Source organism: Miniopterus natalensis, chromosome 4, assembly GCF_054644295.1.
Source record: "Miniopterus natalensis isolate mMinNat1 chromosome 4, mMinNat1.hap1, whole genome shotgun sequence".
NCBI lineage: Eukaryota > Metazoa > Chordata > Mammalia > Chiroptera > Miniopteridae > Miniopterus > Miniopterus natalensis.
The window spans coordinates 86,100,887-86,127,173 of record NC_142084.1 but is presented as its reverse complement, the minus strand read 5'-3'; the positions used below and the strand labels follow the sequence as shown (position 1 = coordinate 86,127,173).

General features: G+C 46.9%; 1 protein-coding gene across 4 annotated transcripts in view; it reads left to right on the top strand.

Moving 5' to 3' along the window:
* The first annotated feature begins 24,757 nt into the window (after positions 1-24,757).
* Positions 24,758-26,287, top strand: part of EBF1 (EBF transcription factor 1) — a 372,993-nt gene continuing 371,463 nt past the window's right edge. For all 4 annotated transcript variants that reach the window (XM_087816956.1, XM_087816955.1, XM_087816954.1 and 1 more), the window contains exon 1: positions 24,758-25,765. In XM_087816956.1, coding sequence (XP_087673082.1) covers positions 25,632-25,765 — 134 coding nt within the window. In that variant the 5' untranslated portion in view covers positions 24,758-25,631. The remainder of the gene's footprint in view (positions 25,766-26,287) is intronic.

The following is a 26,287-nucleotide window of genomic DNA, read 5'->3' as shown; positions in this document are numbered from 1 at the left end:
CACTCAAAATTTAAATAGCCACATGAGGCTAGTGACCACCCTATCAAAATGAGTCTAGCTGATCACTGCTGTGCAAAAGTGAACATGGGGCCAGTGTGGCCACATGCTCCAGAGCACCCAGGCATCCATAATGTTAGTGAAGTCTCTTCCATCAATATGTTGACTCCTTTTTTAAAATGTGAAAACCAAACAAAACACATTAATGGGACGAATCATGGCCAACCAGCAATGCCCTCCACCCACTGGATTAATGGACAGCCAAGGACAAAGAGAAAAAGCACCTTCCATGTCTGCCAGTGGAAAGCAAAGGGCACTAATGCGTTATTGCTCTGAAATAAAGCCTTACTTGCACCAGGGAGGTTGGTGGCTGAAACTTCATCAGTGGCAGAGTTTACACACCTCCTATCCTATGAAAGCATGTAACAAGGGGATGTGTAGCCCAGATCTAATGGGCGAAGGAAAGGTCTCCAAATGGGACGGGGCAGCAACGGCAAGGACCCAAGGACAAGAAAGGACATAGCTGGTCAGGAACCTAAAGAGGCTTGATGTGTCTGCTCTGTCCAGTATGATAGCCACTAGCCACACAGGGCTATTCAAGTTTAAATAGAACATCAAAAATTAAAAATCCAGTTTCTCAGTCGCATTAGCCACATTTCAAGTGCTCAATAGCCAGGCATGGCTGGTCACTACCACAGTGGACCTTGGAGATATTGAGCATGTCATCCTGCAAGTCTACTGGAAAGCGCTAGAGTTCAGGGAGTGTGGGCGATAAAGGTGCGGACGGGGCCTCGTGAGAGGGGCTGCAGGGAGACTCAGGGGCCAGGCCATGAGGTCCCAAAGGGGCTGGAGCCTCACATTCGGAAGCTTGGGCTTGGAGCTGAAGATGTGCCTCTCAGGAAGCTCCCGCTGCTGCTGTGCCCTGTGGAAAGCGGGCCGGGAGGAGCCCCAGAGCGGATGCGGGATAAGTCAAGATTACGGGTCTGGTCTGGTCAGACACATACAAAAATCAACAATGAATGCATAAAGAAGAGGAACAACAAATCGATGTTCCTCTCTGTCTCTCAAATCAATTACTAAAGAGAGAGAGAGAGATGAAGATGCCCCAACAGTTACACACTGTTTGTTCTCTGCTCGGCTCAGGACCTAGGGTACGGTCGCCACTGGCAATGCCAGACAGACCCTTGGCCTGAAACAGCCCCGATTCTGCCCGCGAGGGGACGGGCGTGGGGCCAATGAACAGGCCTCGCAGGCCACGCAGCCAGCTCGCTCCACACCATGGCTCTAAGCCTTGCCTGTTGGTTCTAAACCCCGAGATTGCTTTTCCATTTTGGTTTTCTCTCTGTACAATGCTCACATCCACGTCCCCCACACCCACCGAGTCACTCTCTGGCTGCAATCTCACCCGCACACCGCGTTCTGTTCCTTATAAGATGAAGAGAATTATACTTTAGAGCATTTTTTTCTTCTTCTCAGAGCCAGCTTATTCTATTCCAAATTAAGGGCAATCACAGCTCGTTGGTTGAGTTCAGTGCCAGAACCCACCCTAGATAAAAGTCTTTTGTATGTGATGTTAAATGTGTGAGCTTTTATAAAAATATGTGTGCCTTTGAGGAATTCTTCAGACACTGAGGGAATTTAAACTAGTAATTTATAATAGATTTCCTTGACTAGCATGATAATTCCCTAATGAAAGTAGTGGGGCTTTATCTCAGACTGTGTGTAGCAGTGACAAGAGACTTAGCTGAGACTTGGAAATTCTCTAGGTATATGTTTACTTGTTTATTTTGCTCTCCTTTCATTTGTTTTTTGTAATAAATAAAACTTCAAAAAAAATTCCTTAGAACTTTATTTTCCCATTTTTGGTAGCATCTATTTTGATATAATTTCAAATTTACAGCTAAGTTATTAGAATAGTATGAAGGACTGCTGTGTGCTTGTCACTGAGATTCACCGATTGTTAACATTTTGCCACATTTGCTTATGTTCTCTTTCAGCACACACACAATTATTTTTTGACCCACTTGAGAATAAGCTGCAGACATAATGCTGCTTTACCCCTAAATATTTTAGTGTGTATTTTCTAATATTTTTACTTTTATTTTACATAATCATAGTAAAATGATCAAAACAGAAATTTTAATACTGGTACAGTATCATTATTTAATCCACAACATCTAATTCAAAAAATGATTTAAATTTCATCCATTATCCCAATGATGTCCCTTCTAGCTGTTTACAACTCCTTCCCTTATACCCCAGGCAGGATCGAATCCAGGATTATGCATAACACTGAGTTGTTCATCTCTTCAGTCTCCTTAGTCTGGAACAATTCCCCATATTTTTTATTTTTTACTTTCAGGACATATTTTTGAATAGAAATAAATAGCAATAGATTATGGATTATGAATAATATAGATTATATATGTATATTATAAATGATGTAAGAATTCATGAGTCTATATTAATAAATACAAACATAAATAAATAAGAGAATAGGAAAAGCTGTTCTTTCAGTAAAATGATAACTAATAAAAATGTAGAAAGAAAAAACAGAATTAGAGAATTTCCATTTTGCAACCATTATAGTAATAATTGAGTTAGGCAAGAATTATTATTTTTCCAGTTGATCATTTTTATGTTTTTACATTATTTTGTATTAGTTTCAGGTGTACAGCATCGTGCTTGGACAGTCCTATACTTTGCAAAGTGTTCCCCCAGGCAAGAATTATTAATGGGTAGTAAAACTAGCAAATAAAAGTTTAAGAGGAAAAATATATGTATATAGCTTCAAAATATTGCCCCACAAATCCCTTATTAATTAGAAAGGAAAGGACAGTAACTTTACAGAGGGTAAACCTGGAGGTCACCAGTTAACCAAATAGTCAAAGTTAACATCACCAACAATGGGACAAACCCTTATCACCTGCTTCATGATATGATGCACCAGGGAAAGGGACAACTTCACTTAGGTAGGATTTCTATTAAAAAAAGTCTATGAGGAAATAGGCAAATTCCAGCTGAGGGATGTTGTACAAAATAATGTTTGCTTTTTAACGACAAACTTGCTAAAATCAAGGGCTGCATCAGAAGTTGCAGTACCAAGGAGGACCACTAGATGCCACTGTGGTTTCACGAGTTGCATTAGTTTTATCTGTTTTCCTGCATATCCGTTCCTTAGTGGGTTGCCACTTTATTTTGACACTTTTGCAGACTGGACACATTTAGCCAAATCCAACACATATAGCTTTTGAGAAGCCTGCATTTTAAATAGTGGTAAAAGTGATGGAGGAAGAGGCAGTTGGCTTAGATGAATGCCTGTCTCTGGCATCACAAATTTGTAAGGGCCATTCCTGGTCATTTCTGCCCTGTCTCTGGGCCTTGGTCTCCTCTTGCGCAAAATGAGATTTGGATTGCCTGCCCCTTGTCTCCTTTAGCTCTCACACTGTGATTTTAGGCTGATAATTTCTGAACTAAAATCATTTCAGTGTCCTTCGTAAGATTTTTGCCCACCCACTTTGGACCCACTATTGGTTTTCTTCGTGTGTGTGTGTGTGTGTGTGTGTGTGTGTGTGTGTGTTTTCCACCCAGTACTCTCACTTATCTAATGTTTATCTTGAAGTTGACTCAGTTATAAAAAATGTAAATAAAGAAAAAATTTATAGGTGGATCACAAATGGAACCCAGTTCACTTGCCATACATGGAAGGTAACTGCAAAAACAAATATAACAAAAACGATATAATTAAATCAGAGCTAGATGCTATGGTCTGCCAAAGGCTCAGAGCCTGCCGCCTGCTTTTTAATTTTCTTTTTAAAGGGAGATGTTGAAGAGAAGTTGAAGACAGACTAACCCTGGCACTTTCCTCTTGATGTAAGGAAAAGAATCGAGACTGAAAGCAGAAGACCTTCCTGTCTGTGTGGCTCAGTATTTTTTAAGTCTGTATCCGCAAAACCCACCAAAGCACTTCATATGCCATCTACACCGGTCCCCTGCTTTCATTGGTTGCTCTAAGTCGCATTATTCCTCCCACCCTCCCTTTATTCTTTTCATTCTTTTAATTCCTGATGCTTCACCATTTCTAATAAACCAGAAAGAGTATGATTAGAAATTGTACATTATTAATCTTTTTCTTCAATCCGTCTTCAAGCTTTCATTTAATTTTGATCTTCCTTTCAGTTCAGTATCGGTTTAACTCCCTTTAGTGTTTATTTAAATTTGCTTTTATGTTTAGTTTCCTTCCATTTTAACCGCTCACTCCCTTTTAAACAGAGGAGACGATACATATCCCTGGGCTGTCAACGTCGGAGCAATTATATGCCACCAAATGGCTTGTGATTTGGCATCTTCTCCTGATAAAGGCTTGTGATAGATAGGATGTGGCAGAGGTCAGGAATTCTGCTGAGTACAACCTGAGGGGATGCTTCAAATTGCTTGAGCTTCATCCAAATCCCCGAGGACACAATCAGAAAACTGGTCCCCTTCAATTTTGGTGCAGAGGTTTTTTTTCTTCATTCTTCACAGAGATTCAGAGGGAAGGCATTGAAGGCTGAGCCACCTAATTGCAAGCTTTACTCCCTGACATCAGTATAGCTTTTTCCTGCTCTGTATAATCTGTTATAATTACTAATTTGCTGGCCGCAATTAGCATGGGGGGTTTTGTAGGAGCCAAGACAATTTCTTAGCCACCCAATGTTACCAAATAATTTTAAAAGGGGAAGGCCAAGGATTTCCATCAAGCGTGTTTTGTTTTCTTAATGTCTAATGCCTGTGTCACAGTTTAGTGAAGCCATTATAAGGTAAGGAAACCAGGAAATGCATAGGGATCAATACACCAATTATTCTCTGCTTTATAGTTATTTTGCCATAATTTCCTTCTCTTGGCAAGATGGATTTAATTTGCCATTAGCAGGCCAAAAGCTAAGAGGTCAGCTTCACTGTTGACCAAAACAGACTCCTTTTCATCTTGCACAGCACACTGTTCCTATCAGCACCAAAACTGGAGGGATCTCAGAAGAAATTTTTATAAAAAGGTTGATTATGAATCAATAGAAACTTTTTTTTATACCAAATTCTGCAAAACGACACTCTTACCACTCACCCACCCCAATTCAGAGCAAGAACCCCTGTTTTCTTGTCTTCTTTTTTCAGTGTTCATCACTGTAAGTAGTAAGTATGCTGACATTCAAACCAGGGAGAGTAGATATAAGATTTCATGAGATACCCTAAATAAACTAATAAAAATCAAATGTGAAGCATTGGATTGATTTGATTTTTTTTTTCTTCTTTTTTTTTTTTTTTTTGATGAGAGGCTTACTTGAGATTTGCTAGAGAATTCTTCGGGTTCCCTCTAGCCCCATTTGTTCCTGATGCTGATTAATGTTTATAATTTCATTATTCTATTTATGTTTACAGATTCCAGGCCCCCAGCACTCACCCAATTGCTTTATTGTGTGTTGACATCGGTCTTAATGAATGATGGTTCTTTGGCAGAGCCTCCTTCCAAGGTTTGCTGAATATCACCAGAAAGTGTACTTTGAGCCCATTTCTGGAACTATATCCCAAGTATATCCCCAGGGCTGCAAATTATACTTTATTTCATTGTTTTAAAGTGTGTAGAGCCAACACGTCTGCTTGAGATACTAAGCCGAGTATTGTCTTCCCAGCACATCTATAACTATTGATTCCGATGAGAGAGACCTAATTATATTTGTGCTTATCTTAGGACTACAGCTTCAAGAGAGGCTCTGAAGTTCTCTCATCTCATCTGGTGCTCGGGTCCCCCCCCCCCCCCAATCAGCTTTCCTTGGTGCAAGTAACAGAAACCAACTCTGAGCAAGTGAAACCAAAAAGGGTAGTTATTTTATTAATAAAGGGTGGCTCATGGGCTAAAACAAACAAACAACACACAAACAAAACAGCCCAAGAACTAGGCTCTGCAGGGTCAGGAAACACATGGACAGGGTTTCGGCTAACACATGCTTAAGGGCAGTGTTGTTATGAGCTACCCAGTGGTGACTGCAAGGGGATATTTGGGAGAACTTTTAAACTCCCGCAAACCCAAATTCTTAGTCTAGGAGGTTGAGATTTCTTACCCTTTTCTAAGATGCTATGCAGTCGAATCCCAGCCAGTCCCATCCCTTCTACACACAAATACTGAAACGACCGCTAGGGGGCATCGGCTCCGCTTTCCCCCAACTCCACCCTCCAACCCTGCGGGAGGAAGTCCACTGGGCTGGTTCTAAGCTCTGATGAGACCACCCTTTGTCCAGGGCTATTGTCGGGTCAAGGCTGCCACAGTGGGCAAGAGAACATTCCCCGTGAGGAAAATAGGAGGTTCGTCTCTGAGGAGGGGGGACACCCAGAAAACACATGTTCACTGAACTTCCTAAGGTTACAGTGACAATGATTTCCAGTGACAGGGGCCCCTGGACTCCTCCAGCAGCTCGAGCTGGGGTTCTTGAACCAGTGGTGGAGTTGATACAGGGTTGCCAGACCTATTTTCCAAAGAGGGTGGGAAAGATTTTGATTTTGATTTTTATCTTAGCCAATTTTAAAGGCTTTATTAAGGTATAATTTATACGTAATAAACTGTATATTTAAAGTGCAGTATGTGATAAGTTTTGACATACATATGTACCTGTGAAACCATATATATATATAATATACACCACATATATATACCATTTATATGCCTGTATAAACACAGACACACACACATAATGGGTTGTTTAAGAAATGGTTATAAAGTGAACTTTTGTTAACCACCATCCAGGTGAAGAAACAGCACAGTGTGGGCACCTAGAGACCTTCCCTGCCCTTTATCTATTTTCAACCACAGCCCCTTTCTCCTCGAGAGGTAACTACGATCCTCACTTATCTGACAACCGTTTTCTTGTGTTTCTTCATGGTGTTGCTCATCTCTGGACCAGGCCTTCGGGTCCTGCCTGAACTTAGAACTAGATATACATGGAATGATACTGTTGATTTGTTTTACTCAAAGTTACATGTTTAGATTTCTAACTTCCGGCCTGATGGAATGAGAAGGTTGACAAATCTCATCCTTAAAAAACATCCTAGTTGGTCAGAACTTCAAAAACAACCATTTCAGTGTTCTGGAAACTGACCAAAAGCAGACAGCATGCCACAAACTGGTGTCTTTTAATGGGGGGGAGAGTTTCAATTTTACGAGACGAAAGGTTGTATAACAATGTGAATATATTTAACACTACTATCTGTACACACTCAAAAATGGTTACGATGATAAACTTTATGTTGTGTATATTTTATCACAATTTTTAAAAGGGGGAAAAAAACCCTGTTTGGAGAACACCAGATTTCAACACTTGTCACTACAGCTGTATAAATACAGTGTACCCCCCCAAATTTTTTTAAAAAGGAGAAGGGAAGAAATTGAATTAGCAATGAAAAATATTCCCACAGAGAAAAGTCCAGTACTAGGTTATTTTTACTGGTAAATTCTATGAAATATTTAAAGAAGAAATCATATCAATCCTTCACAAATTTTGAAAAAAAAAAAATAGAGCAGAAAAAAACACACTTCTATACTCATTTTGTGAGGCTACTATTATCCTGTTACCAAAACCAGACAAAGACCTCATTAAAAAGAAAACTACCAAGCAATCCTCCTCACGAACATAGATACAGAAATTCTTTTTTTTTTTTTTCTTTTTAAATTTATCTTTACTGTTGAAAGTATTACAGGTGCCCCATTTTCCCCTCAAGTGACCCCCTCCACTTGCTCCCACCCCTCCCCAGGCCTTCACCCTGTTATTGACTGTGTCCATGGGTTATGCATATATGCATATAACTTCTTTGGTTAATCTCTTCCTACCCTCCAACCCCTTTCCCTCTTTCCTCTGAAATATGACCATCTGTTGCCTGCGTCAATGTCTCTGGATCTATTTAGTTCATCAGATCCTTTTGTTCATTAGCTTCTTCTTAAATAAGACCCTTCAACTTTTCCTGTAGTGCTGGTCTGGTGGTGATGAACTCCTTTAGCTTTTTCTTATCTGTGAAGCTCTTTATCTGACCTTCAATTCTAAATGATAGCTTTGCTGGGTAGAGCAATCTTGGTTGTAGTTCCCTGTTTTTCATCACTTTGAATATTTCTTGCTACTCCCTTCTGCCCTGCAAAGTTTCTGTTGAGAAATCAGCTGACAGTCGTATGGGTGCTCCCTTGTAGGTAACTAATTGCTTTTCTCTTTCTGCTTTTAAGATTCTCTCTTTGTCTTTAAGCTCTGGCATTTTAATGATGATGTGTGTTGCTGTGGGCCTCTTTGGGTTCCTCTTGTTTGGGACCCTCTGTGCTTCCTGGACTTGTAAGTCTATTTCTTTCCCCAGGTAGGGTAAGTTTTCTGTAATTATTTTTTCAAATATGTTTTCAATTTCTTGGTCTCTTTCTTCCTTCTGGCATCCCAATAATACGAATGTTGGGCCTCTTGAAGTTGTCCCAGAGGCTCCTTATACTATCTTCATATTTCTGGATTCTTTTTTCTTTTTGCTTTTCTGGTTGGATGTTTTTTGTTTCCTCATGTCCCAAATTGCTGATCTGATTCTCAGTGTCCTCTGCTCTACTGTTGATTCCCTGTAAATTATTCTTCATTTCAGTTCCTGTAGCCTTCATTTCAAATTGGTACTTTATTATGTTATCGATTTTCTCAGTTATTTCCCTAACAGTCTGCTTAAACATCCTTATAAACAAAATTCTGAACTCTGTATCTGTTAGCTTGCTTGGATCTATTTCATTTAGTTCCTCTTCTAGAGATTTCTTCTGTTCTTTCCTTTGTGACCTGTTTCTTTGCCTCCACATTTTGGCTCCTTCCAGGTGTTTGTTTCTATGTATTAGGTAGAGCTGCTATGTCTCCTGGAATTTGTAGAGTGGCTTTGTGTAGTAGGTGTCCTATAGGGTCCAGTGGCTCAGCTTCCTCAGTCACCTGAGCTGGGCCTTCTAGGTGCTCCCCTGTGTGGGCTGTGTGCACTGCCCAGTTGAGCTTTGGTTGCTCTTGGCGTCACTGGAAGCAATTGACCCCCAGATCAATCAGCTGGGAGGACCAGCTGCAACTACAGCCAAAGAGCTGCTGTGCTGGAGACACCCCTATGGAGCAGGATTTACTTCAGTGGAGCTTTGGTGTTCACCAAGTGCGCCCCTTGAGTGTCACTCGTGGATGTGGTAGGGTTGTAATCCAGCGTGGTAGAGTCTGACCACCAGGTGCACTGTCCCTGGAGCCTCCCAGGAGGTGCAAAGTCAGCCTCTGCCAGTTCCTTGCCCAGGGCCACCCAGCATGAGCTACACAGCAAACCGTAGTTGGCTGCTACTTGTGCTGGGCTTGGCGTTGTCAGGAGAGGCCAAGCTATGAGCCAATGCAGCTGCCGCTAGTGCCAGGCCTGGGGCCGCTTATCAAGCTGTATGGGGCAGCTGCTGCTTGTCTGAGAGATTTTAGGAAAGTCCTAAGCATGAGGCTCGAGAGGCCACTTGCACAGAAAAGCCCCTGGAAATGGCCTGGAGGAGCTGCAGGCAGGGAGGGGCGGGGCCTCCGGGAATCACGGGGCGGGGCCAAAGGTGAGTCAGGTGCTGGCGACTCAAACATGGCGCCTGCCTGCCGGCTGTGCGGGGAGGACTCGCCACAGGAGCCATGGCCTCCGCCAGCCCTTCTGCCTGGGAGGAAGCCGCCCTCCGCCTCTCGCCCGGATCTCAGGCAGGTTAGTTCCCCCGAGTGTCCCGGGTCCTTTCCGGCTGCTGCCCGGCGCTGGGCTCAGAGGGAGCGTCCGGGTGAGTCCGCGCCGGGCCCTTAAGGGGAGCTGCTGGGGCTCCCGCAGCCTCCGCGACCCTCAGGGACAGTCCCCGCTGGGTTCACAGCCCGGAGTTGTGGGGACGTCTCTTCCCGGCCTGGAGCCCTGGCCTGGGGGCCTGCTGTGGGGCTGGGACCCCTCCCTCCTCCGGGAAACCTCAGCAGCCCAGATGCCCTCCTGGGTCTAAACTGAGGCACCAGGTGTGGGCCCGAGGCCGCGTCTCCGGGATCCAGCCCCGACCCGCCCGCGTCTCCGCCCCTCCTACCGTCTCGATGCCCCTTCAGCTCCCTGGCTGTGGGGCTTCTGTGCAGCCGGATCAGGAGGCTCTGAGTGACGGTGGTTCTGTGTTTAGTTGTGATTGTGATGTGGCTGCGGGAGGCGGCGGGCGCGGCTGTTACCCAAGCCGCCATGTTGATTCTGAACTTGTTTTTCAACCTAGATACGGAAATTCTTAACAAACTATTAGCAAGTTGAATTTAGCCGCATATAAAAAGGATTATATACTATGACCAAGTGGGATTTATTTCTGGAGTGTCAGATTGGCTTAACATGCCTCTTTTTTTTTCTTTGTTGTTAACCGTCACCTGAGGATATTTTTTCCATTGATTTTTAGAGAGAGGGAGGGAGGGAAGGAGGAGAGGGGGGAGAGAGATAGACAGAGATGTGAGAGAGACACACTGGTTGCCTCCTGCACACGCCCCGACTGGGGCCAGGGATTGAGCCTGCAACCCAAGTACGTGCTCCTGGCTGGGAACTGAACCAGGCAGAGACCCTTCGGTGCTTGGGCCAACGCTCTAACCGCGGAGCAACACAGGCCAGGGCATTTATACAGGCTTTTTAAGTGTTAACATATCTCCTGGAGACAAAATAGATTTATTTGAACGAATGATCAGGCTTATGAATAAGAAGCCTTCCAAGACACAGCTAAAGGATCAACGATTGCTCTTGTTTATTAGGAATAGAGGCTGTTTTATACTTTTTAAAAAAAATCAGTACTTTTTCACATATACTCTTATGCAAAGTAATGAAATAGAATATTGTATTAACATATTTAAAAATAACTATGCTATTAAAATTAAGACAACCGTAAAGACTATATTTTTAAAAATCCAAATTATAGGACATTTTGGTCTGAAGCTATAAGTACACTCTTACTGTCCTGAGTTTCCCTACTGTCCGGAACTTCCCTACTGATGTGGCCCACGCATTTCAAGACCCAGTCTCTCTTCATTCTCTGTTCTGTTCTATGGCATGTGCTTTTTGAAGGGTACAGTGCGTCACACAGAAAATATTCTCTTTTTCTTACTCAGACAACACACATGTTCATGCCATTTAATTTTAGAGCATAAATCCTGAGTTACATGTTCTCCATTCTCTAAAGGGTCAAGAGAAGTAAGAGCAATGGCCATAAAATACATGTGACAGAAGTTATTTCCTTTCCCGGTGGTTCCCAACAGCGACGACAGAGTCAGAGCAGGCACTGTGCAAACGTCACGTGGGCTTCTCCAGGGACCAGGCAGCTGGTGCTTCTTTCCTCCCTTTGTGTGAGGAGCCAGAAAAAATCTGCCCCACAGCCTGACTCCATAGCTTCTTGATGTCCCACCTCCAGTTCCAGAGCCTTGAGGTTCTGAATGACAAGCCGCTGATTCAAGTTATCGTGGCTAATTCTCGCACATTGGTTTTGCGTGGCTTCCGTGGGTGGCCTGGTATTGAATGTGATCTCACCACTTACTGCCTTTGGGGCTTGGTCCAACTCTCACCTTTCTGTGCCTCAGTTTTCTCATTGGTTAGAGAAGGAAAATGACTGTTTCCATTTCACAGGCTTGCTATGAGAAGTACCTGAGATCATACATGGAAAGGATTCAAATAGTCATTGGCATATAAAACGTGCTCAATAAATGTTGGGTATTAATATTCAGATTCGAGAAACAGTTTGCACAGATTTGGTTAACTCACCTGGGGAGAGTAATATTCTTGAGAGAGAGTCTTGAATGTAGTTCAGAAATAATTAAATGCCTGCCTTGATTGAAATAGAAAGGCAATTAAGACAATGAAGCATTTTTCTCTGTGTTATCTAGGACATATTTTTCTCATTTCCTCCTGTAATGGGAAAATTTGAAACTCTCACAGAACGGTGCAAAATTACTCATCCCGAGGTTAATTGTGTCCCAACATATACATTACAAGGAGGGAAGGTGGGAAAGATTCCAGAGGTGTCAGGAGCTAACCAGTAGCTCCTGTTTGGGACTCAGGCAGGCCTAGGTTTTCTGTGTTGTCAGAGTATGACTTGGGGAAAGTTCTTTAACCACGCTGGGTTTCAGGCTCCCTGAGTGTAAATTAGGTGTAAAAAGTACCAAACTGCAGTGGTGGTGTTGGCAGGTTTGCAGGTGACACAGTCTATGCAGAGAACTGTTCCATAGTAGCTGAGCAACAACCCAAAGCGGAGTTTGCAATAGGTCCTGGGGACTTATTCTAAGAGGGAGCTACCTGTTTACATAAGATGAGCCAGTTACCCAAACTCTATTCACGTTAGCCAAGCAAACTCTCTCCCAGACGTGAGTCTCTGATGATCTGAGTTGGGGCCCATAACATCCCAGATATGGGTCCAGGAATAGGGTAGTGGGATGGAGAGAGGATACAAGGACAACTTAGAGTGTAGATGTTGCATTCATTAAGTTCACCGTACACTTAATTATTTACCAGTAGCGTTTTATTTATTTCACTAACATGTATTGGGAAAGCTCTATGAGAGAACCTGTGGGAACAGCTCGAGGAAGGGGGAGGGAGGGAGGAGCCTCGGATTGCCGGGGGTCAAGTGCATCCATGGTCACGTTCTCTCGATGACCTTCTAACAGTATCAGAGTAGGCTAATGCCAAAATGACCCTAAAATCTCAATGACTTAACATGATAGAAGGGTGTTTGTTGCTTGTACAAAGTCTATTTCCTCATGTAGTCATCGAGTGTCCCAGATTCCTTCCATCTTGTGATTCTGACACATGCTAGAGCAGGGCTCAGCCAACTATGGATGTGGGCCCAATTTGACCTACTGGTCTTGTAAATGTGTTTTGTAAATAAAGTTTTATTGGAACACAGCCACATCCATTTATTACATATCACCTGGGCTTTGTGGCTGCTCTCACTCTTCGGTGGCAGAGTGGAGTATTTGTGACACACTGTACAGCCCATGAGCCCTGAAATAGCAACTGTTGGAATCTTTACAGGGAAAGTTTGCTGAGCCCTGCCCTGGAGCACTGGGTCTTGTCTTGGATCCTCTGATTCAGCCCACAGACCGGGGAGAAGAGTGGAAGATTATGTTTGAGGTTTTTCAGAACCATGTTTTCCATCAATTCCACCTGCATTTTCTTGACCAGATCTCAGCCATGTAGCCACACATAGCTTCTAGGGACACCAAGAAATGAGGCTGAGCAATGGCCCAGAAGGAAAACACATAGCAGTTCTCCATAGACTGGTACTGTGCTAGACTCTTCTTCCATTCATTCTATCCTCTGTGTTCTTCAAAACAACCGTTTCAGGGAAGGACGGCACTACTGTGCAGATGAGGTCCCTGAGGTTCAGAGAGGTTAAGCAACTTGCCTCAAGGTCACCCAGCGTCAGAATAGTGGGAATGAGGATTTGATAGTCAGAATGTGTTGCTCTGAAGCCCGTGCTATTCTTTCTGAAAAAACATTTAATTGTGGTAAAATACACATAAAGTGTGCCATTGAAGCCATTTTTAAGTGCATAGTTCAGTGGCATAGGAAAAAAAAAATTAAAATGTGTTTTCATTGATTTTAGAGAAAGAGGAAGGGAAGGGGGGAGGGGACAAACACGGGTGTGAGAAACATCTCGGCTGTCTCCTGCACCAGGGATCAAGCCCTCAGCCTTTCAGAGCACTGGGTGACTCATAGTCAGGCTTATCTGGGTAATTCCCTTGAAACCGAGTGCAGCACAGAATTTCCAAGCTCCAACTTTATTTGATGTTATTGGTGCCAGCCGTGATTCTTGACTGTCATGCGCTGATTACAAAGGGACAGAGGTTGATTTGATAGTAAAATGACTCCTTTAGGCTTTTCCTGTACCGTATTACTTAAGGAACGCTTTGTGGTAGTTGAGAAAAAGAGAAAAGTGGTAAGAAAATTGAGACACCACCCAGGGCGTAATTATACAGACATGTCTGCCCCCCAAAAACCCATCTTACTGAATTCAGAACCATGTTGACATTTGAGTGGCAATTTAGTGTTCACAAAACAATGTCACCCAGCACATTTTATTATTGTTCATTTATAAATCTTTGGTTTTGTGGCATTTTCCTTTTTCATTAACTTTGAAATTTGTTTTTACAGTTGTTTAAGTGTTATATGCGTAACGAATGTATTCCTAGTTTTATGCTTGTGCATATTTAAGAAGATAGTAAAATTAATTTAAGTAAAAATATGAGAGGTCCAGGAGAAATTTACTCTTTAGAAGGTTATGTGTATAAGACTCAAGTTTACAAAAGTCCACAAAGATAGTTCCCTTTTACAAAAGACTTATATTTGGATTAAGAAACTGTACCAGGCAGGGCAAACTAAATTAAGCTGCAGTAACAAGCAACCCCCAGATTCCAGTGGTTTAACCCACTTGCTTGCATTAAACCAGCTGCATGTGGGTTATGAGCTCTGCTTATCATGATCCTGACAGCAGGACCCCAACTGATGAATCGACCTTCAGTAATACTTCTGGCTGAGGAGAGAGAGTGCTCTGGGGGATTTCTGACTTCTAAGTAAAATGCTCTGGCTCAAGTAAGCCTGATGACCACACCTAACTTCAAGGAGAGGACTATAGTCTTTTTGGGTGCCCAGAGGAGAGAGAGACCAGGAATCAGCCAATAGCTAAAATGTCTGCAACAAGGAGTACTCTGCATTTTTCTGTAAAGAAGTGCCTTGTGGCCTGGTTTCGACACTTTCTACTTCCTAGTCAAGTTGCAGAGAGTTTTCTTATTTTCACAGGAATCTGTGGCTCCTGGGTTACAGCCAGACCCCCCTGCTTACTAGCCCCGTCGCACAGACAGGTCTAAACCTCAGCTCCTGCCCTGAGAAATGGGCGGGGGGGAGGGATGTCAGATGCATGGTTTGTTGAGAAGAGTTAAAGCAATAACTCATGTGAAACCTCTCCGTCAACTGTAAATTATTATCCAAATGAAGGTAACAGTATTGTTTCTGGCAATCAGTCATGCCACACGAAGGAGAGAGGACACATAATAATGATTTCACCCTACAGCACTTGTCACACAATCAATATTTTCTCACAAAATTTTCCTGAAAATTCACAAGGAATTTCCTTCGGTGATCTGATAATGAAACCTGAAGAGAGTGGTTCTTCAATAAAAAGGGAACTTTTTCCTCTTGGTTGGGAAATGACAAAGCATTTTACATGACTCCAAATCTATATGGCCCAGTTTTCTAGCAGATTCCCACACTTTAAAAAAAAAATTGAAGCTGAAGAAAAGAAGTACTATCTTGCCTAAGAAGCATTTTTTTTTTTTTTTTTTTTTTTTTTTTTAAGTTGGGATCAGTGTGGAAAAATTAAAAATGTTTCACAAAACAGTGCTGAGAATAGAAATACAGGGAGAGTCTTTTTACTGTAGCATCGACTCCTAAAACTGTTATCACCCAACTATCTTAATTCTTGCTTTGTAGATAGAAATGAGTGGCACCCTGATCCTGTCTAACACTCTTATTGTCCAGGTAAAGAAAGAAAAGTCTAGACAAGGTAAATGACTTGCCCTATATCGTGTTCCTTGAGCACAAATTGGTTAGCTAAGTATTCTTCCCTTTCACCAACCTGAAATTATAGAATGAACACAATGGAGGAAGACATGTTTCTTCCCTATCATTTCGAATTAAGTCTTTCCTAATCCGAGCCCATGAAACTCCCTTCCCTGTGTCCCTGCAAGTGGGCAAAGGGCTCACTGGAAATTCTTGAAGAGGCCCAGCAATGATTTTCAGATTCCCTCTCAGCATTTCTGAAATTCAGTTGTTTCCCCCATGTCTGAGTTTTCTAAATCGTGTTTTGACCCACAGGAAATGTATGAATTGGGTAAAAAAGCAAGAAACAGGTTTCAAATTAAATAACTTCATTATCTGATTATTCTACCTCATTAGATGTGGAAGCCTACTTTTTTTTTTTACTCTAGGAAGAGAATTTCCACATGGTGCACCAAAAGAAAAGGAAAGATGAGCTACCTTCCTAGGCGTGTTTGTCAGGAGAGGCTGGGTTATGCTCTAGGATTTACAGTAACAAAAGATTATTTCCCATTCCCGTAAAAAGTCCACTGTGGGCTCGAAGGGTCTCCACTCCACGTTATTTTTGCAAAGAGTGGCAGGCGGAAGGAAACGCCATCTGGGGGTTACCTGCCTCTGTGCACAGGGGTAGGGATTTGGTGACTTGCACACTTGCTTTTAAAGCTTCTGTCTACGAATAATACATATTACTCCTGCTAATTTCGCATTTATCAAAGCAAATCACAGGGTCGCATCTAAATGCAGGGTGATCAGAGTACTTCAATCTTAATGTGCACCTGGAAGATGAAAAATGGATTTTGGCAAACATCTCTAATTACTACCATACTAAGAATAGGGGAAAACAGACCCCTCCCCCAAATGACAAAAAGCTACTGTCTCATACGAATCAAATCCCCAATCAGGATAATAAAATATGTCAGCTCTACAATAAAATAATCTAATGCATTAATTTGCTGTTGATAAAATTTCCTGAATTCATTTCTTCATCTTTCAAGAGTACTGCTTAGAAAGGGAAACAGGTACCCGTGAAGTAAACAAAATTGGGGCTAGATGGGATGAAGTTTCTAGAAATTCATTATGGGCCAACTAAATGGGAAAGCGCATTTATGCTTTTTGTGGATTTTATTACACTTATTTCTCTGAGGAGAAATGGCTTCTTTATGACATGTCCATGATAGTCAACAGTCTTTCTAAAATAATTTGGTAGTAGGAAAGTTATAGCCCCAACCAACAGAAAAGTTTTTCATTTAAATTGCTAATGGGGGTAATTGTTTAATGGGTCACTCTAAAAAGAGACCCAGAACCTTTAAAATGTAGCCTTTTGGGGAAACATCTGAAGGTCTGGAATATGTTTAAACAACCCTCATTTGTTTCTTTTCTTTGGGTACAATCATTTGCTTACATATTTTTAAACCTTTTGTATATTACTAGCAACAAACTGTTTCAAGTGGGGAAAACTCAAACTAGTTCAGAATGTCCCCTCAATTAAAAAATAGAGTTTTGTACTTTCCAGAATGATAAGCATTTTTATAGTCTTTCTTTAAATCTTTTGCTAAAAATCTACAAAGCTGACGGAAAGGCCGAGAGTCAAAGCCCCCTGATTTATTGTCTAATTATATCTTTTCCCCAACCCCTTACAATTTTATAACAGAGCAAGGTTAACATTAACACTCCAAACACAATAAACTAAACATATTTTATTATACATTTTAGGTCTAAGATGAAAATGAAGTAATAACAGCGAGATCATTTTATGTAGCGGTACAGTGGATTCTGTGAGTTGGGGTAAGTCAAATTTGTGTTTTGTGCTTTAGTTTTTTAAACTATCATTAATCATGACATCATAGTAAACGTTTACTGAGTACTGACCACAGTATGAGGGGCGATATCAAGTACTTCACAATTTTTCCTCATTTAATCCTCACAGCAATCTTACTTTCACAAATGAGGAAATTGAGGATGAGGTGACTTGACCAAGGTCACCTAGCTCGTTAGTAATGGAATACTCTTTGGGGATAAATCATTGTGGTAACATTTCAATCAAGGTGTCTGATAATTGCAGTATTTTTCTAGCCCATCTCTCTTGGAGAAAAAAGAATTTAAATTAGCAGTGGTTCATTTATTCATAAGTATATGGATATACCCACTCTGTGCCTGGTCCTGTCTTAGAGCCAGTGGATAGAGAGCTGAAGAAGTCTGCAAGGCACAGAAGTTAAGGAAAGTGGGCTCTGGCATCAGACAGAGGGACGTGGGTTGGGATCTACAATGCGACCTCCGACAAGAACTCTCTAGCCTCATCTGCAAACTGGGAAATTATAGTGGTGCTTGCTTCATGGTTTTGCTGGCAAAATTAAAAGAGATAATGAAAGTGCTTAGCATTGCATAAGATGCTCCATAGTATGTGCTCAGTAAATACTAGGTTTTAATTATTATTTGGATTGTCGTTACCACAAGCAACAATAGCCATTGTTAGGGAGCTCCGAACTGGGGAGGGGAGAGTGACATTTAAACAGTATTTCCTGTCCAACGCCATATGAGCACTAGGGAAATCAGGGAAGGCACGAGTGACTGCCTGGAAGGGGTCTATAGAAGCTCCACAAAAGAGGTGAACTTTGAGCCCGTGACTGTAAGGGGAGTGGAGCTTCTCCGAGTGGGGAAGGGTGTAGGCCTGCAGGTCTCAGGAACCAAGATTCGGTGGCGAGGCGGCGGCCAGGCGTGTTCGGGGGACCTGGAGGTTCCCGCGAGGTGGCGCTGTGGCTCCACGAAAAGAGGAGATTACTGCGCCCACGCGTCGCCGCACGCCCAGGGCTGCTTCCAAGAGGCGGGGCAGGGCTGTGTTGGTGGGTTTGGCAGGATCTTCACATAACCCCCAAATAATGACAGTGATAAAGATAATAAACACATGAGCAAGTAACCTGGAAGCGGTCTCCTTTAGGACACCCGGCATCAATAATCACAAACTGTCCGCGAGGAACAGTTACGAGCGCGGAACTGTCCAGCAGGGATCATTGCGAGCGCAGTCCCGGGAGTCTGCGGGGCGCCCGTGGGAATCGCCCGGTCCGCCCGCCCGGAGTCCAGCGGGGCGCTCGCTCCCCTGCGGCCTCGGGCGGGTGGGCTTCCTGCTACCTGCAGGCGGTAGGAGCAACAGTTTCCAACCGGCCTTGGGAGCTCAGTCTGCGCCCTCCCCGCGCCCTGCCTTTGACCGGACCTGAGATTTTAGAGACGTCTTTGCTGCATTTCACGTGCACACATGGACACACGCGAACCACGTGTGAGCTCAAGTTCACCCACAAGTGTATGATACTCTTTCGCGCATGCATGTATTTCTGCACATGCACAATCACTCACATAAGACGCATGATACACGCACACGCTCTACACATGCACACGGTGTCCTCACGCTTGTGTGCAACAATCCTCCTCAAGCACGCGCCCACACATGCACCCAAGTGCGCGCTGTCACTCACCCGCACGCGCTCGTGCTGCGCGCGCCCACAAATAGGCAGCCACTCTTCGTTCCTACAAACGTATTCGCACCATCTCGGTAGCTAACAAAAGCCCTCCGAGCAGTGAGTGGTGTGTACATGTCCAGCGAATTGTGACCGGGGTACCTCGAGCTGCTGCGCGAAACTCCTCTGCTCTCCCCCTTCCCCACGAGCACACAGGCCTATTCCCCTCTCCCCTCCCCTCCAAGTCTTCGCGGGCCCCAGTTTCTTGCAGGGGGGTTTGCATTATTGAAAGGAGGCTAATTTCCCGGCAGCCGGGAGCTCCGCTTGCCCACTCTGGAACCTCCTTCGGCCAAGGGAGCCAGCGAGGGCCCTTCCCTGGTGGTTCTCCGGCCGCGCGGGTTGGAGGACTGTGGGGAAGGGCGCGGGTGAGGTACGAGGACGCCCTGTCACAGCCTCGGATTGGAAGATCCTTTCCCGGGCAGTGACCCCAACTGTATTCTCTCGGCTCAGAATAACTTTAGCTTTGAGTTATTTATGGTCATGCCAGGGCCATAGGGTCTTTTTCTATTAAAGCGCATCTGCAGATGTCCAGGTTTCTGTCCTCTGATGGGGGTCGCAGGCATTCCCCAAAAGTCTTGCGTTTAGTCGATTTCAATTAGGGATTTTGTCTCCGCCTGTAACTCTGAGACCTCAGCCAGGACTGGGAGAAACGGATGACTGGGGTTCAGACAGCAAATGTGGCAGAGCCAGGGCTGGAGCTGAAGCAAGCGTGGCGCGCCCTGGGCCGGGAGGCCGGAGGCTCACGCAGCGGTGTCTGACCGCGGGGATGCGCACCCAGTTCTCTCATTAGGACTTTGCACAGCCCCGTCCCCTCCTCTCTGCAGTCGGCTGCCTGCCCTCCTCAGGCAACTGGCACCCAAGCTCCTTTGTCATCCGGATACCCAGGGCCTCGAGAGCTGAAGGGGTCTGTGAATGCGGGGGGCCAGCGCCGGGCGACCGCGGGAGATGGGCGCGGCGGCTGAGCGAGGGGTCTGGAGCCAAAGTTAAGGGCACAGGCTCTGGAGTAATTTCCGCGCCGCGACTTTATTAGCAGCGCGGCCGTCAACAGGTTGATTCATTTCGATCGCAGGGCGTCAGTTTCCTCACCTGTAAAACGGGCGTGATCTTACCTGCCTTCTAGGTCTGTTGTGGGAATTCAGTGTTTGCCCGTAAAGCCTTCAACAAACGGTATCTATTATTATCTGGGGACCGCCCAGGGGAAACCCTAGAGTGTTGCCAGGCTCGTTCCGGGACAGGTTTGCTCGGATCCCTTGCCCCAAGCCCTGGTCCTCGGCTAATTAAGAGCTCCCAAGCCCCGGACAGATGCCCCACGGGGCTGTGTGCCTGCCGTCTGTGGGTATCTTTGCCACTCCCTGGGCCTCGGTCTCCCTGTCTGCACTGCGGAGAGAGGAGCGAGCGCTCCCAGGGTCGGAAGTGTCCGTCAGACGGGGCGAGCAAAGGGCTGGGGGTCCACCGCTGGGACCAGGTCGGAGACCGGCCTCCTCCCCGTTGCCACTTGCCAGGGGTGGCGGAGAGCAAGGAGGGAGCGCAGACGGATTTCCGTTGCAACCCTGGCCTGCTGCTCCCGCGCGCTCCCGGAGGGCAGCGGGGAGAGGTCTTAGAGGGGCAGGGTAAGGGGCAGGGGCAGCGACGGGGGCAGGGGCAAAGGCAGGGGCAGGGTTTTGACCGCGGACCCCCGGACCCTGCTGCTCCACCACCCGCGGTCGTCTAGACCCCGCTCGGGCGCCCTCGGAGCCGGCGGCGCTCAGGCCCTCACCTTCCGGGGCTTCGGCCTGCCGCCCACTCCTACCCCTCCCCTCCCGCCGGCAGCGCCCCGGCCTCTGCCCACCCCCGGCCGCGACCCCAGGCTGCCAGGGGGCGCCTCGGGAGCGGCCGGGTGCGGGGGGACTTGGCGCCTGTGGCGCCCAGGGCCCCGCGCTCCCCTTCGCCCGCCTCTCAGCACCGACAGGGGCGTCTTCCCTCCGCTCGCACTCTCTGTGGTCTCCGGCTGGCGGCAAAAGGAAGGGACATTTCCCGGGATAGCCCCCCCCCCCGCCCCGCCCCGGGGGGCCCGTCTTCAGAAAGGAGACGGAGATCCAGGGAGTTTTCTAAGCGCGAGGTCTCTAGTCTGGCCTCCTGGGGGCGGACGAGCAGAGAAGATCCCGCCGTCCCGGGACGTCCCGGTCAGTCCTAGTCCTAGTCCGGCAGCATTTCTTGCCTCTGCTCTTTTGGGGCGGGGAGGGGGAGGTGTTTCCCCCTGTACCCCCCTCCCCGTGAGTTTCTGCGTGGACTGTTGCCCTTCAGGAAAGGGACTTGACTTCCCAGTGCGTTAAGAGAGTTGGGAGAGCCAGGAGCCAGGAGCCAGAAGGTTTCAAAGGTGGGGGGGGGCTTGCTTCCGGGGCCCGAGAACCTCCGACCCGGGAGACCCGAGGGCCGGCCGCCCGGCCTACTTACAGTTTGGAGCAACTGAGAGGGAGGGGCCGAGAGGACGCTCACTTCCACAGCGAAAAAGCTCTGAGAAACTCAGCTGGAGAATTCAGTCCAGGGGGGAAATATCAAGCCTTCCCAATGGCTCCTTCCACATATAAACCCATTTTGCTGTATATTTTTCTCATGCACAGCCCCCCCCCCCCCCCTACTTTCTTCCTCCCTAATTCCACAGATCTGGACAATACCTGGACATCTGCAGGTTTATCCCACCCTCCCATGTGGTTAGGCTGATGGGAGGGGTTGGAGATCACGGTTACCAGCTACCCTACAGTCCTATCACAGATATGCCATGAAGCCTGGGCAAGACTATACACACAGGAATCTCTCCTCACCAGAGAAGTGACTATAACGTAAAATGGATGAAACCAGCCTCCCTACATACTTTATAGCCCCCTTCCCTTCCCCTCCCCAGGCCTGCTGTGCCTTCTGGGGGTGGTGCTAACCTCACCTCAGGGAAGATTGAAAAGTATTTGAAGGGAGTTTTCAAAGTTTAAAATTGCAGTTGCAAGTTCAATATTCACTATTGAGGAAGTTCACCCAAAAGCTAGGATTCTGCGGGCCTGGGTGTCGCCCCTCTCTGTCTCTTTCCCGCCCTTCTCTTTAGTCTCCTTCTCACTTGGATATTTACTACTGGGTAGGAAAGCCAGGTTTGCAAGCACAAGGACACCAGAAGAAAAGCTATGGATACACTCTGCTGGATTAAAACAAAGTACGCTCACCATCCCAGATGAGGTGCCCGCTGCCCCCACACAGCCAAAGGGCATTCGTCTCATCAAAAGTTCCTGCACTCTTGCATTCTTCCCCCTTCTAGGGCCTGGCAGAGGAGGAGATCGCCTCCTCTTATTTAGTGCTTGGACATTACTGGCTCTGGGGCAGGAACTGGGCTGCTGAAAGTTTCCTTCTCTGGGCCAATTTCTCTTTTGAATCAGGCAGCTTCAGGCCCTTGAACAAACACATCACTTGCAGAGTGCTTCTCCAGCCTCCACGACGCCCCAGAGATCCATCTGTTGTGCCTTACACTGATCATGGTCGTCAGAGCTGCTGGCTCTCCCCTTTCTCTGGTGCCTTTGCCACCTCCCTTTGGCAGTGATCTTGTACCCCACTGTGTATTCCCTGTCACTGGGGCATATACCTCATTGGACTCAACTTGGAGTCCTGAATACTATTTACTGCCCAGGAAAATGGAGGCTCAGGCAGTTGAGAGACAGCCCTGGATCTTATGTGAGGGCTGTCTGGGACTCAGTGATAGGATGGTGGCCTCTCTTGAAGGATCGCCTGAGAGCAGGCAGGGGAAGAGATTGGATCTTGGGGGCCCTTTGGGCCTTGAGGTTAAGCTTGGAGCCTTGGGAAGTTTTCAGCAGGCCGTTTCAATTGTGCGTTTAAATTCTAAAGAGACAGAGAAGGTCCAACTCCCTCTTTTCTTCTGCCCACAAACCTATAGTCCTGCACTTCTCTGCACCAACATATCCTTCTTGAGCACCTACTGTGTGCCAGGAACTCTGGTAGATGCTGTGGGAATCCTGATGGATCAGACAGATCTCTCCAGGAGTGTCTTGGAAGAGATGGCATTAATCACGGTACTAGGGAGAAAGTGATTAGCATGTTAGTGGTTCTGATTAGATGGTATGAGAGCTGGGAGGCTTTGTGCATAGGAGATAAAGCAGTGCTTGAGGACAGTGGCCATGTACCCACAGGCCTGGAACACAGTCTTTCTCATCCAGTTTGGGAATCAGGAAGTGGCTCCCACTTTCCTGCTTTGCCAAAGCATAACTCTTGCCTGTCTCCATGCCATTCAACATGGGCATGTGTACTTTTCCATCACTGACCCCATGGGCTTCCTAAATCAAAGGGCCAAGCAAGGCCAGCAGAAAGGGGACCTGGATTTCTGGCAAAGAATTTCCCCGAAGGAGTCCTTAGCAGATTTGGCTGCAGTCAGGGAGTTCCTTTGAGGGCAATGAAACAGAAGTTCACCATGTGCTTATTAGAGGTTACAACCTGCTAAAAAATGATGGGGCACATTACCCAGAAACATCTAGCTATTTCCTTTGCCAGCCGCAAGCATATATGCCAAAGGTCTGAGGTAGGAGATCCTCCCTTCCTCCCTTCCTCCCTTCCTCCCTTCCTTCCTTCCTTCCTTCCTTCCTCCTTCCTCCTTCCTTCTTTCCTCAGTCTCTCACTTGACATACGGCAGGGCGGAAGTTGGGGAGGGTTTGTTCAAGCCTCTGATTTTAACAAAAAGAATGGGGATAAGGGAAGCCCTACACCAAATAAACAACTCATCAGAGGCACCGTTGTTGCTTTTGATAGTTACTCTAATAGAAAACTACTTTGGGGGCGGGGGAGAGGGGCTGGGGAATCCAATCTGAGTCAATTTCAAAACGCATCCCGTCACAGCTCCAGCGAGAGCATTCATTTCACCTTTACGCATCCGCGGATTACTCGAGAGAAGTGAGCGCATGAGGACACCTCCTCTAACGCCTGCGGCCTCAAGGCTAGCGGCCAAAGTGAGACGCGTTTCAGAGGCCAAGTTAGGGGCAGAGCCCATGTCCCCCACACCCCTCCCAGCGCGAAGGCAGTGCCCTCCGCGAGCTCCCAGCCCCAACCTCCAGCACCCGTTTTCCAGCCCACCACCCCCTCCTCAAAGCGAAGAGGTGGGCACCTGGCATGCGCGTCCTGCTTTTTCTGCCCAGGATCTCCCGTCTCCTCCACTTTTGCCCCCGACGTCCCAGAACAGCGGAACAGGACGCGGCATCGGCCCTGGGAGGGCGCAGCCGGTGCGCCCCGAGCGCACTCAGGGAGCCGCGAGGATGTTATAAAGGACCGCAACGTCCGGGATGCAGACCCCAGCCCAAATCCCTGAGAAAAATATCCCTTCCCCTTTCCTTCTGTCCCCCTTCTCCTGCCAGGCTCTGCCCTGCCCTGCCCTGCCCTGCCCAGCCCCGCTCCTCCCCAGCTCCGACACCGCTGCTCAGCGATCCTGCGCTCGCCACTTTGCAAGGAACTTGGGCCGGCTCCCCTGAGCCGCCCGCGAGAGGGATGCTAATGAGGGAGCGTGGTCCCGCGGAGCCAGCCAGCAGGCTCCCGGGTCGCGATTGGCTGCGGCGAGGCGGAAGAATGACGTTATGCAAATGAGGGGGCGGGCCCGGGAGGCACGGGCCCCGCCTCCTCCCTTTGGGGTTAGTGTGCCTGTGTTTAGCTCTGGGGAGAGTCAAACTGGATTCCATAGGGAAAGCCTGCAAATCACTCCTATTTTAGCGGGGAGAAAACAGAATCTCCATCCGGCAGGGTCCACCCCTCTCTCTCCCTCTCCTCTCCTTCTCTCTCTCTCTCCCTCCCCCCCTTCCTCTCTCCCTCCGTCTCCCCCCTTCCCCCCATCCCAGTCGCCCGCTCGGGTGTCTCTGTCTCCGGCACCGGCGTCCTCCTCATCAATACGCACTGAAGGGAAGAAACATCTTTGGTTGGGAGAGAAGGAGGGAAAAAAGAGAGGAAAAAACTTGCCTGGTTGTGGAAAATGACACTTGAAGTAGCCGAGCCGGCAGCGCGAGTTGACTCTATTGTTTCTTAAATTGCCATCAGGGCTTTTTTTTTTTTTTTTTTCTTCCTGCGTCTTCAAGTGAAGGGTACCTCCGCGAAAGGAAACTCCGGCCCCTCCTGCCCTCCACCGGCCTGTGATCATTACAAAAAAAAAAAAAAAAGCAAAAAAAAAAAAAAAAAAAAAAAAGCACCCAAACCAAAAATTAACCAACCAAACAACCCCCAACAGCCAAGCATACATCTCATTTTTTATTTTTTTTTTTATTTTGGTCTTTTCGTTGGATTTTCCCTTCTTTTTTTTCTGCCTTTTTTTTTTCCGGGTTATCGCTCAGTTTTGAGCGACGGTTTACATTTTTAAAAAATTTGCTTTCTTAGCCCGCCTTGATCTTCCAGCGCGAGTTCATCGTCTCAAAAAAAAAAAAAAAAATCTCTGGCTGGCGTTTTTCTTTCCTTTTTTTTTTTTTTTTTTTTTTTTTTTAATATTTTCAAGGGGGAGGAGATTTTCCACAAGAAAAGGTTGTTTTCATGTTTGGGATTCAGGAAAGCATCCAGCGGAGTGGAAGCAGCATGAAGGAAGAGCCGCTGGGCAGCGGCATGAACGCGGTGCGGACCTGGATGCAGGGCGCCGGGGTGCTGGACGCCAACACGGCGGCGCAGAGGTGGGTGCCGCTGGCGGGCGCGGGCCGGGCGGCGGGCGGGCGGGCGCGGGGCCGGGCGGCGGGGCGGCGGCGGCCGCGGGCGAGGGGCCGGCCGGGCCGGGGAGAGCGCCTGCCGCGCTCCGGGCTCCGCTCGCCCCCGGGGCTCTGCGCGGCGCCGCCCGGCTGCCCCGTGGCCGGCGGCCGAGGCCCCGGAGCGCCCGCGGGGAGCCCGCGCTCGGCGGGCACGCTCCCCGGCTGGGCCGCGACTGTTTTCATTTCGTTTTAAGCCAAAGAGGCGAGAGGCGTCTCCCGGCCGATGCCGGGTGCCTGTGCTTTCGGGACCGCGCTTTCCCCCCTGGCCGCCGTCTCCCCTTCCCTCTCTCCTTCCCTCCTACCCTCCTTCCTTCCTTCTCTATCCCTCCTTCCCTTTTTTCCCCTCCTGTCTTCCCTCCTTTTAAAACTCCCTCTTTTCCTTCCTTTCTCGCCTCCGTCCCTCCTTCCTTCCCTTTCCCCTTCCCTTCCCTCCGCCCTCCTCTCTCCATC